We start from the raw sequence: 12,942 nt of genomic DNA on the forward strand, positions 1-12,942 counted from the left end.
TACTGGGGGCCGCCGATGGTCGGGTGGGCAATGACAGTGAGATCTGGAGGGGCTTGATTGGGAGAAACGCCCCCCTACTCCATCTCGTTTTGAACCTGAGCAGTGTTTCGTTATTGGACTTCTGTGCTCATCATAGATTGCCCATAACGAACACTGTGTTCAAACACAAGGTTGTCCACATATGCACTTGGCACCAGGACACCCTAGGCTACAGTTTTGGTGATTTTTTACCTTTATAATCAGATTTTAGGCCGCGTGTTTTGGGCACTCAGGTTAAGAGAGGGGCGGAGCTGTCTACTGATAACCACCTGGTGATGTATTGACTCTGATGGTAGGGGAGAATGACGGTCAGACCTGACAGACCCAAACGTATCATGAGGAAACTGTCAGAGTAGTTTAAACTCCCACCTCCAGCAGAATTTCTCCCATGTCTCGGAGGAGGCGGGGGATATTGGGGCGGGGCGGACCCTGTTCCGTGCCTCCATTGTCGAGGCGGCTGATCAGAGTTGTGGCTGTATGGTGATCGCTGCCTGTTGGGGCGGCAATCCCCGAACACGCTGATGGACACCAGGGATGCCATCGAGCTAAAGAAGGATTTCTACAGGGCCTTTTTGGTTTGTGTAACTCCGGAGGTACAGTAACTGACAGGTACCGGATGGCCAAGCAAAGTGCAGCTTTGTCGGTTGCAGAGGCAAAACTCAGGTGTGGTTAGGAGTTCAGTGAGGCCATGGAAAATGACTTCTGGATGGCGTCTTAGGAGGGAGAAGCAGTGCACCATTAACACTGTGTACAGTGGTGATGGGGGGGCTGCTGACCAACTTGAGACGTTGTGAACCGGTGGGCAGAATACTTCATAGACCTCTTCAATTCCATCGACACACGGAAGTCATCGAGGTGGTCAAAAAACTCCTTGGTGGCAAGGCCCCGGAGGTGGATGAGATCTGCCTAGAGTTCCTAAAGGCTCTGGATGTTGTAAGGCTGTCGTGCTGACATGCCTCTGCAACATCGCATGGACATCAAGAACAGCATGTCTGGATTGGCAGACTGAGGTGGTGGTCCCCCTTTATAAGAAGAGGGGCGATGTCTTCTAACTACAGAACACAGGTGTCCAACTCAAAGCCAGGGGGGTAAATCTAACCACCCTACATCATTTTCTGTCGCCCGTGAAAGCAAATCGTGTCAATTTGCATGATCCTTGCTAAACCCAGTCCCAAAATTTTAACTTGTATATTAAATAATCAAATTGACAATTTCCAATATTTTTTTGTTTGTTTTGTTACTGTAACATAATAATTCAACAACAATTGAACAAACTGTTATCGTTTTGATTTCAAAGTACTAAGCCATCATTTTGTTGTGTACAGTAATAATGCTATGAGACTAATCCATTTTCAGTGGTGGTTGGCCTCCGCCAAGGCTGCCCTTTGTCACTGATTCTGTTCATTACCTCTATGGACAGAATCTCTAGGTGCAGCCGAAGCATTGAGAGGATCCGTTGCTATTTGCAGATGTGGTGCTGTGGGCTTCATCAGGCTGTGACCTCCAAGTCTCCCTGGAGCGGTTCACAGCAGAGTGTGAAGTGGCTGGAATGAAGATAAGCACCTCCAAATCTGAGACCATGACCCTCAATCGGAAAAGGGAGGAATGCACTCTCCCAGCATACATTTTTTGTCAAATTTCTACTGCTTTGGCATTGGACTTTAGAGGGTCAACTGTATTTGGCGTAAGGCCAGACAGATGTCTGATGATGCATTCCTTCCTGTCATTAATCTAGGGTTGATCCTATAATGGTCGTTGTGTTATGTCAAATTGACCCTCACTGGATTTCTCTGTGCCTGGATTAAAACAATCTGTGCAACATGATCGATCTATCCACACATAATGTCAGCGCTAGGGTCACTTCATTGTGACCCTATCAAGACCTGCCAACCTGTTGTAGAGACAAGGCTGGGTGATGCGGGAAGATTCTTCCCAACTGTTGGTGTTTTGTGTATGACATGATTTATATTTATAAAGCATGCGTGGCCAAAAAAAACATTTGTTGATTTTTACTGTGCAGCATGTACCAAGTATAAACCCAACATCATGGTAGACTTGGTGGAGTTATATCAGTGCTTCTAAAATAGTAGGACGGGCCCCCCTGGGGGGGTATGAGGTGATGCCAGGGGGGCTGCGGATGATCCCTGGAAAAAGACTTTGTTTTTGTCTTGTGAAGTGTAATTGCAATAAAATAATTTCATCTTTTCCTTTTAGTTACAGGCACTTTGAAAAAATTAATTTAAATTTTATTTAGTAATTGGATGGGAGACCAACTGGTAACACCAGGTGCTCTAAGCGTCGAGATGGAGCCCACGTTAGGTCTCTTAGGACTACGGTCTGCTGGGACCAGGCCTCGGGAGCATTGGGTCCACCACCCAATCGCCTTAAAACCTCAATTGGTTATAGAGACATAGATAGAAGCAACAGCAACTATCTCTGCCCCATGCCTCACCCTGAGGCAAAAAGGAACTACTATCTTAATGGCGACCAATAGCAGACCAGCATTTTGGTAATGTATGCAGTGACGCATGTAGTGACCTGTGAGCGTGGTTAGACTCGCACAGTCATACACACACACACACACACACACACACACACACACACACACACACACACTGGCCGCAAAGTTTGAATTTTGTCATCGTTGTTGATGCCGTAAAGCGTGAAAAATGTCGTAAAGAGAGGACAAAAAAAACTTAAGTCTTCCCCTTCTTAACGTGAAAAAAACGTAAGCCACGGACGCCGTAACCCAGGGTTATCTGCTAACTTTTATTTTTAACTTGCTTTTACCATTCACAGGAGGCAGAGACCGGATTTGTCCCAAGTGTCCAAGACTTCGACAGAAAACTTGCAGAAGCTGATGCCTATCTGCAGATTCTCATTGACCAGTTAAAGGTAGAACAGCAGATAACATTTTGGAACATAACAAGCTGACATCAGTTACATCCAATTTATCACACCCTCCGGAAGTTGTTTTTCGTTTGTTATGACTTTGCTGAACTTGTTTTTGTCACCAATTAATAAAAAAAAAAATCTAATTGTGGTTTCTGTCATTCACACAGCTTTTTGATGAGAAAATCAAGGACTGCAAAGAAGATGAATCTCGCAGGGTGAGTACCACAATGTGGACATCTCTCAAATATGGCCTAGTCTCTCAGCTTTTTTCTGGCCACCATCAGAGACCTGACAAAAATCACAGAAAGCAGTCTGACCTGTGATAAGCAGAAAAGAAAGATAAAGCGAACGGAACAAAGCTGTCACAAAGACAAAAATTGACTCAGTCAACTGTTGAGGTTGCACACTGTTCACTTTGACAGAATTGATCCTTGACACAAATACTTTGTTGCGTTTGATTCGTCAAAGCCTGTTATCGCATTTGCTAGCTTGTGAAAGTTAAGCATGTTTCACTCTGTCAACATCTGTCTGCAACCTCCTAGGTCACAGGACATAATAACCATTCACTGTCAGCAAATTTGATTGTTTTTAGTCTGTATATTTTTAGGTGTTGGATTTTACAGCATACCACTTGTTGTCTTTCAGAAAGTTGAACATTTGAAAGAGACTACTTCTGTAAGTCCACACTTAACACAATTTCCTTCCTGCATTTCAGTTCCTGTTTGCTTATTTCCTTGTTATTCTGGCTTTTTTCCCCTCCAGAGTATGGTAGAGTCCATCAAGCACTGTATCGTTCTGCTGCAAATTGCCAAGGTAAGCATGATGTCTTGCGTATTTTTGGTGTTGCTGCTTGGGTGTGACATTTCCCTGTAGTCACCATGTGACCACATCTGTTTGTATTTCTGGGGTAGTTCCCAGGTTTAAGGTCCTGCCTCAGTAAGAGCTTAATGAGGATTTAACCTCGTAATCATTTCATCACATCTACATTTAAGATCAGTTTGAAAAATGTCAAGATCCTTTCTATCCTGTAGTTATGGATGCTCAGATTTTTTTTTTTTATGATGTGATGAAAGGATTGCTACATGTGGCAAGTTGCTAAATGATATGTCATCTACATCAATAGCCTAACATTGTCTTCTTCAAATTTGAAGGACCAAAGTAACGAACAGCAACACGCAAACGGACTTATAGTAAGTTTTGACATTCTCTGTCCCACGACAAGGATTGAAATCAAACCAACGACTAACTTTCTTTTTCCGCTTAATTCACCACACTGTCGGAAAATGGATAAAATGGAATTTCTTAGTGCATGCAATCATATAGTTGTTGCTATTTTTTTTTTTTTTACCCATTACATTCTCTTTCTTCACATCTGCCACTATTTCTTCTTGAGGTTTTGAAATTTCCTGATTTCACCTTTGATTTGGTCTTTTACTACTGGTTGGGCACTATTCTCTCTCTTCTCATGTTTTTGTTTTGGGAAAAAATATACATTGTATGTTCTCGATGTGTTTGCATGCATTTTGTGCGGGAAATATTATAAGTGCTGTACTGCAGTGGAATCTCCGTTGATTTCTTCTGAACATACGCCTGCTTATTGATACTGCTGGTACTAATATCTAGGTGGCCATCCTTCAAGCACTTTAGTGCCAATGCAGGTGTCATCCACACTCTGTGTATTGTGTCATTATCCTTTTCTAAAACACACACACAATCAGCGAGATAAAGCTTTAATGTCTGTGATTTAAACAGTTAAACTACTTATTTCCACCCTCATGAATTTCAAATAAAGCTTATATATATGAAATTCACCTGGAACACGTCCCAAAAACGTTTTACAAGTGCACAGCTTGTAAGAACAGTCATGCACACTTGAAAATCGCTGATTATACTCTATGTGCTGCACATTAACAACTGTGTATTTTGACACTGTGGTTCCAAAAGGGCCGACAGGCTAGTGGTTTGCGTTGTTCATATATCCACAATTAATTTCCAAGACATTACACAGAGTACAGTATTACAGATACTGTAAATGGCAATGTTCTCTCTGTATAACTATAGATGAGCAAAGCATGTTTAATTTTTTCCCCCCATATATTCCTCACCCGTCTCATCTCAACACATTTTTTGTTTTGCTGGTTAACAAGCTTATGAAAGCTGTCGAAATCTGATTGCGGACAGCCATACTTGCTTGATAGGGGACTGACTGGCTGCTATTCATCTCTCATTCAGTGTGCATAATTTATTTTGTTATATTCTGACGGATCATTAATCTTTTTTTTTGATTTATTGAACATATAAACACAATACAAAGGGAAATGTAAAGAATAAAGTAAATAAATAAAAACCTCAAATTAAACAATAGATATAGCAGTTCAGTTGTTTACATGTTCCAAAGGGAGAGGAAGAAGTTCAAGAACTTGTCGGTCTTCCCCCTTGTTTTCACTTAATTATTGCTTGATATTGAAATACAAGGTAGATTTTACACAGTAAAATAATTTAATAAAACCACAGAAATACACACCTCATAATTCACGATTTACTATAGAATATCAAGTTTCATGCTTGATTCATGTATTTAAATAACACTTTCTTTTTAAATCTCTTTTTGAAAACAGTATATGATTCACATTTTTTACATCTATTCCGTAATTATTCCATAAATGTACACCTTTAACAGAGACACACTTTTGTTTTTTGTCTGCTCTTATTTTGGATTTTTTTTCAAATGTGCCCCTCAGATGATAATATCCCTCTCCGTTTACAGAAAACTGGTGAATACTGTGGCAGGGTTGATTGTTACTTGCTTTATACATTGTTTGTGCTGTTTTGAATTCAACAAACTTTGTAATGATTCCTTATTCAAGAAATCCTTGGTTAGTGTTAAATTTTCCCAGTGCCAAAGATTAGAAACTTTTTTTTTTTTTAATTCAGAGATCATTTGTAACATACCACTTTTTTTTAATAATGTTTAATTCCTCTTCCACAGCAGACGGAGGTTTTTCAAAATTTTCTCATGAGCAGTATAATATTGTATCATCATCAAATAATACTTTCTTAGAATTCATCATGATGTTACAAATGTGCGAAAAATTACACATACTCCAGTGGTGGCCATCAGGGCCAGCAAGGCCTTCACTGCTGGTCTAATATAACCTGACAATATCATAACTATAACAAATTATATTAATGATAACTATAATAAAAGTCTTTCATTTTACATTTATTTTTATTATATATATATTTTATATATAAAATTATTCTCCATATTTCGTTCTTTTCATGTCATTCATTTGGTTATGATCCTTCAAGTGCTGTAGCTTTATATAGCGTTTTTAGCCAATTAGAGTTCAGCTAACTTGTGTCGCCAGGCTGTATGAAATCTGCCTTCACCCGAAGCGCTAGGGCATTCGCTTCAACAGTTGCAGGCCTTCTGTGCCGTGTGCAAAGACACATTTAAACGGGCCCATATTTTCAATAGACTGCTGCAATTGCCAATCGAGTCATAAGATCACACCATCTCACGTTGCCTCACCAGGCCTCACGTTGAACATGGCTGGATGCTCACTGCAGGAAGGTGGTGCTATACTGTATTGATCCACCGTGTTTAACATTGGAAGTAGTTGAAGTTATTAAAAAAAAAAAAAAGTTGCGCAACCATAAGCCATAGCATACATGGAAGCATACATTTAGCTGAAAATTCAAATCTACTCACTCGCTTTTTGTTTTTTTCACCCGCAATGGCTGAGGTAAATGGAAATTGGAACGGTGCGACTTTCAGCATTGGCGTCCATGTCAATACAAAAGGATTTATTAGTGGATTTTATTTTGGGTAGTTTGAGTTTTTTCACTTTTGGGTTCATGTTGTTTTTCCCTGGCGTCTGTTTTTAGTGTAATTTGTGTCACCAATTTGTTCCAGCTCTAGGTAATGGTTTCAATCCCCATGAGTGGGTTTTCAGCACATCCCTGTGCAGGACTTGTTTCACAGATGATGCAGGATGAGGCTGATAGGAAAGTTCAAAGTCTTTATCATGTTCTGGGGTTGATTCACGCATTTGAACCAATGGACGTGCATCTCTAGGACCCAGCCAGTCTCCTTCAGTGGTGTAATGTCTGGACAGTCCCATGATGTTTACTTGTGTATAATTGTTTGACCAGATGAAGATGGCACCTTCAAGCATGTGGAAATGCCACCCAAGGATGAACCGGAATTGCACACACCTGATTTTATGAAAGAAGATTTATAGTGGTCAGGGAAATAACTTGAATGTGCTCAAAGTAATAAATAAGATAAAATTGTATGAAATGTATTTATACTTGATCACATTGATGGCCAATCTGTTTCCTCTCAGAGCACTATCAACCCTGTGGATGGGATCTATCAGCCACATCTGGACACTCCTGTAGCCAACACCACGATGCCAACACAGACCACTCTCCCCACAGGTAGTTGCCGTACGTGATTGCATACCCATCTTCTCATGCACATGCTGCAGTTTCAATTTGGCTCTCTGATGTAATAATTATCAATTAAAATCAGCAGAAGAGCTTTTGAAGTTATTCAAGGATACATCACAAATCTTAGAATTGTTGTTTCTGGGCTAAAATACTGTACAAAATTAGTTTACAAAGCTTTACCCTGTATGAACTCATTTGTTAAAATACCACATTATTACATTTACTTTATTTGAGGTATATAGTAATAATGATGCAGTTTTGGTGCACAGCAATTATTGGATTGAATAACAATCTATTACATAATGGTCATTAATCAGGCGTTAAAGTTCTCCGTCCCCGTAAGAGGTTTCCGGCATTTGGGAAAAAAATAAGAAAAAAAAAATTATGACAGGCGAAATGTCATTTGCATTGTTGTGGGCGCTGGGCACAAAGCTGTTCCGAGAGCTAGAATAGTTTGGGACTTTTATTTTCTAAGTAGCGTGTTCAGTGTTCTAAGTGTTCAGTAAATGTCTTTAATCAAAATGATTGGTTGGTGGATGGCAACATGGGTTGCTGTTTACGTTTCAGCAAACTTGGCCAGCAGCTCGTCTGCTAGGTGCTGTATTGAAAAATATCGACTGAATTGAAAATAACCTTTTAGTGATATACATCTTTTTAAATCAAAATACGAGATCTGAGTTGTGGAGAAGTGAAGAGAAAATTTAAGTTTCATAATCAGAAAATTACTAAGTTTCATAATCACAGTGTTTGCACGTAATGTGACTGTACTGTATTGATACTATATTATACATTAATGATGTCTATAAAGTGAAGTGGCTTGAGTGAAAAATATGCATTTATTTATTTTACTCAAAATTACACACTGTACCTTATTTTATAAAGCTTTATTATTTTCAGGAAAGGTATGTTGTCAAAGTCAAGTTTATTGTCAATTTCTTCACATGTGCTTAACCTACGAAGGAATCGAATTTGCGTTTCTCACGATCCTCTGCAGTTTACATGTACAATAACAAAGTGCAGGTGTGCAATATCTGAAGTTGCATAGTACTCATTTATATTTCCGTCTGTCAGGGGATAACTCACCAGATACTCAGTACTTAAAGCAGTTATTCTGCTACATTCCGTTGCAAAATTCAAGCCGCCGCTCCTTCAGATTTCTTTCACGGCTCAACACTGCGACTGATTCCCTTGCTAAAACATCCAGCTTTACGGTGCACGCTGGTGAAAATGTCATTTGGTTGTGCTGCGTGAATACATGCTGTGTAACATGAAAAGAAGACCTAAAAGTTACATCACATACAATATCACGTCACATGCACACAAGTGGCATTTTGCAAAGACCAATTTCAAATTAAATACCCCTTATAATAAAAGGACGGCAATGCTAGAGCTATTGCAGAGTGGCTCGCTTGAGTCCTGAGTCACAGATCCACAAACGTCAATACATCTCCATTAAAACAAATCATATTCAAGTGCTGATTAAGAAAGCAAAAAAAAAAAAAAAAAAAATGCTAAGTTCCATTGTCATTTTATGATAAGGGAACAACTCAACATTGCTAGCGCTAGCCATTAACTATGTGATGCATTCAAATGCAGTTGGACAGGTCAAAGTTAGACAGAAAAAGTCTTATTATTGTATTCAATGTTAATAACTGCAAATATCTAAAATATCTTGGGTTTATATTAATCTTTAAACCTGATATATACAGTGCTCCATTTTGCCTGCGTCCCTTTGTCTGTGATGCATAATTTTTGCCATGGGACGCATACTTTCAAATCAATGTTCGTCCTCCGGATGCAACGTTTTTTGTAGAGAAGTTGTAAAACACTTGGTCCACACAAGGCAATTTCAAACAGCAGTGGGAGCCTGCTCTCGATGTGTCTTATACTCTTTGGGTGCCTTAGCCAGTCAGTCACGTTCTCACCTTCACATCCTGGTTTGTTGGCTTGAGTTTCCACTGTAAATTACCGCAGCTATGCTTATGCTACTTTCTCGCAGCGTTTTTGATATCGTTCGAGGTAGGATGCTAGCACTATTTCGGGCAAAAGTGTGGGTCAAGAGGACAAACCAACCAAACTTTCTCCTCATCCAAACATACAAAGTCAGCTGTCTGGGAGTTTTTCGACTTTCAAAAACAAGACTCTCATTGACATGAAATGACAGAATCCACATTGTGCTATTTATTAATACACATAATAATTAAACGATTGATTTGAAACAAACTACTATCACTCGATCGCAATTAATTTCAAATCAGTCATCTTTCAAAATATTTCTGTGCAGTTATACTATAAATAAAACTGTTGATATACCAGGTAATCTACAAAAATTGCTATATACCAAAAGACTTTGAATTTATACATTTTAGAGCTGTCATTTCAATGCTGTGATATTTTTGTTCAAGGTTATCATAACGTCAGATTCTGATATTGTCCCATGCCTACTCACAAACATTCAAAATAATAAAATAACGTGTTACGATTGTGAATGACAATTCTCCCGATATGCTCAGAGATGAACAAACTAGCACACATTGAATGTTTTGCACATACAATTCTGAAGCTCACTTGAAAAGGTTTATTTTCATCTTTTGTTTGTCATAAATGCACTGAGAAATATTAATTTTATTTGGGTAACTTTTTTAATGTCTATTTAATCTTATTTTATAATATTTTATGTTATAAAATTTTTGGGACTGCATACATTTCTGTTGGGGTCCAACACTTTCCTGAGTTAAAATGAGCACTGCCTATATAGAATAGAGTGCCCTCTTCGAGTATGAGATCAGGCCCCGGGAGGAGCAGTTAAATATCTCAGGGTCTTGTTAACATGTGAGAGCAGGATGGAGTTGGGAGATGGACAGACAGACTGGTGCTGTGTCCACTGGGATGTGTACTCTGTATCGGTCTGTCGTGGTAAAGAAGGAGATGAGCCCTAGGGCAATGCCCTCGATTTACCTGTCGATTCTACGTTTCTAGCCATACCTATGGTTAGCAACTGTCGGTCGTGACCGGAAAAATGAGATCCCAGATAATGTTGGCCAAAATGGGTTTCCTCCGCAGGGAGTCCGGACTCTTCCCCCTAGATATGAGTGAGAAGCTCAGTCATCTGGGAGGGGCACAAGAGCCGAGCCGCTGCTCCTCCGCGATGAGACAAGTCAGTTGAGGTAGCTCGGGCAACTGTCAAGGATGCCTTCTGGACGCCACCCTGGTGGGGTGTTCTGGGGGCGGTCCCACCAGGAGGCGTCACGGGCATGACACGGGGTACACTGGAGAGCCTTTGTCCCTTGGCTAGCCTGGGGACACCTCCTGAACGAAGTGGCTGGGGAGCTATAAGTATGGGCTTCCCTTCTAAAGCTGCTGCCCCTGCAATCTGACCCCAGATTAGCAGTGGAAAATAAATGGAAATATCAATAAGAACAATGAGGGTGAAATTACTTTGACATTTTATTTCATAACAATGTATACAGTATAGTCCATTTAGGCACTTATGTTTGCATTATATCGAATAAAATAACTATGCTTCTGTCTTGTCATGGTTGATGTATCAATGAATCAACATAGAAAAGTAAAACTGCCTTTTATATGTTACAATTATTTGTAGCAGATTCCTCCTTTATCTGAACATTGTTTTGTTTTTTTTGCATCCTTTTGAGTTCTATTTCAGTCAGATTTACATGACTGGAGTATTCCTTAATAATACATTACGTTATTTTTTCCATCTCACTGGATGCCGTCACTGAGATCTAAACGTGATGTCTATTTGGGGAAACTGTTAAAAATGCTGTGAATCTACCGACCTTGAAGTCGGCCACTCTTATTTCAGTCTTCTTATAGACTGCAATTTGTATATGACTCATTATAAATCACTCTACAGCCCCTTAGAAGAAATAATGTGTTCTTTTCTCTCTTTTTTTTTTTCTCCCCGCTTTTAAGAAGATACTTCTCAGGTGTGTAAATCAGACCAGCGACCTTCGACCTTACCTGTTGGTCCTGTCGTCACAGTGATGGGCAGTTTGCAGACCCCAACTCCCAATAGCACAGGTGAGACATCACCGCATGGTATTTTGCATGCATTTTTGCGCATGGTAAATTATCTTATGAAACATTCCTAACTTGCTCTTTTAATCTTATAGCAGTAATTGGAAGATGGGGGTAACAAATTGCTTTTGAGCTTGGCTGTCATTCAATTTGAACCATTTTTGTTTTTTAGTGTTCATTTTTGTTTTGAGTCTTTTGTTATAGAGTGATCCCTCGCTACTTCACGCCTCTTATCGCACCCTCAGTGCATAGCGTTTTTTTTTTTTTTTTTACAGCTATATTGCAAAGAGACTCGCTATGAAGGTTTCCTGCATGCCAGACAGACGAGTTAAAAATAAATGCACTTGCCACGGGCACTTCTGGGACATTGAACTACTGCATTACACATATTTACCTAAATCTCAAATTATTAAACCTTACAAAGGTTGAGAGTTGGGGTGGGAGTAAATTGAAACTCCTCCCCTCGTTAGTCGATGGTCCTGCTGGGAGCCAATCACGTGTCTTGTAGGAGTGCTCGTCTCTCTCATAAAACACACACACACGCTAGGTAGAGGCGAAGGAAGAAGAGGAAAAGCAGCACTGCACCAAAGCGTTGTAAATCTCTTACCTCGGTTTCTTTTGTAATAAATTGGAATTTCAAGGATAACCTCTAATTATTATCATATTTGGTCAGCTACAGTCTTCACCCTAATTAGACTTCCGAGCGCCGCCAATATAACTGCGGCTCTCATTGAGACTACAGCCCAAGTGTTGGGAAGGGAAGGCATAACAGTACAGTTACTGTGTACGGTGTAATCATTTAAGATGTAAGCAAATATGTGTACTGCAGTAATATTTGTCTTAAAAATATACTTTTCACATTTTAAAAAATTCAGGTACCCACATACACATGCATGGAAATTATGTGTGTGCGTGTGGTTGGGGGGGGGGGGGGGTGACGACGCTAATTCATGGTTTGTCACTTATTGTTTGGGGGGGGGGGGGGGGGGGGGGGGGGTCTGGTCCCCATTAATCGTTAAGAACGAAGGATTACTGTAGCAATTTTATTTCATAGATTGTTTTTTTATTTTGGGGTTACGTATACTGTTTTATTTATGTCACTTATGTGGTACCATTTCCCTCATCCACATGTCAGGGAGTGACCCGTCAGGCCCCAATAGCGGCGCCACCTCCCCATCTCTCTACCCTCTCCCCTCGCACTCGGTGCCAGACTTCTCGTATTCCTCCAGCGAGGACGAGTTCTATGATGCAGATGAGTTCTACCAGAGCAACACTTCCCCCAAACACTGCATGGAGTAAGCTGACAAATATGAATTCAGTGAAGCCTGAAGTGAAGTTAAGTTATTCTCATGTCCCCTATTGTTGCCTTCCCAATGCTTCAGTCCTTCAGGACCACCAGCAGCCTCACCCCTCAATAATGACGAGACGGCATTGAAGAGACCAGACACGACCGAATCCCTCAATTCAACCATGTCAAATGGCACCACGGAACCAGGTACAAATCATATG

General features: G+C 40.2%; 1 protein-coding gene across 5 annotated transcripts in view; it reads left to right on the top strand.

Annotated features, from left to right (window-relative positions):
- Positions 1–12,942, top strand: part of osbpl9 (oxysterol binding protein-like 9) — a 48,794-nt gene that overhangs the window by 27,317 nt on the left and 8,535 nt on the right. For 2 of the 5 annotated variants that reach the window (XM_088425799.1, XM_088425804.1), the window contains 9 exons: positions 2,839–2,934; positions 3,102–3,149; positions 3,580–3,609; positions 3,697–3,747; positions 4,086–4,124; positions 7,287–7,380; positions 11,329–11,436; positions 12,569–12,728; positions 12,816–12,928. In XM_088425799.1, the coding sequence (XP_088281925.1) occupies positions 2,839–2,934; positions 3,102–3,149; positions 3,580–3,609; positions 3,697–3,747; positions 4,086–4,124; positions 7,287–7,380; positions 11,329–11,436; positions 12,569–12,728; positions 12,816–12,928 (739 nt within the window). The remainder of the gene's footprint in view (positions 1–2,838; positions 2,935–3,101; positions 3,150–3,579; positions 3,610–3,696; positions 3,748–4,085; positions 4,125–7,286; positions 7,381–11,328; positions 11,437–12,568; positions 12,729–12,815; positions 12,929–12,942) is intronic. The other 3 variants (XM_088425801.1, XM_088425802.1, XM_088425803.1) reach the window with 3 other exon arrangements.

Source organism: Hippichthys cyanospilos, chromosome 10 (assembly GCF_059441005.1).
Source record: "Hippichthys cyanospilos isolate Australia breed blue-spotted pipefish chromosome 10, RoL_Hcya_1.0, whole genome shotgun sequence".
NCBI classification, from domain to species: Eukaryota; Metazoa; Chordata; class Actinopteri; order Syngnathiformes; family Syngnathidae; genus Hippichthys; species Hippichthys cyanospilos.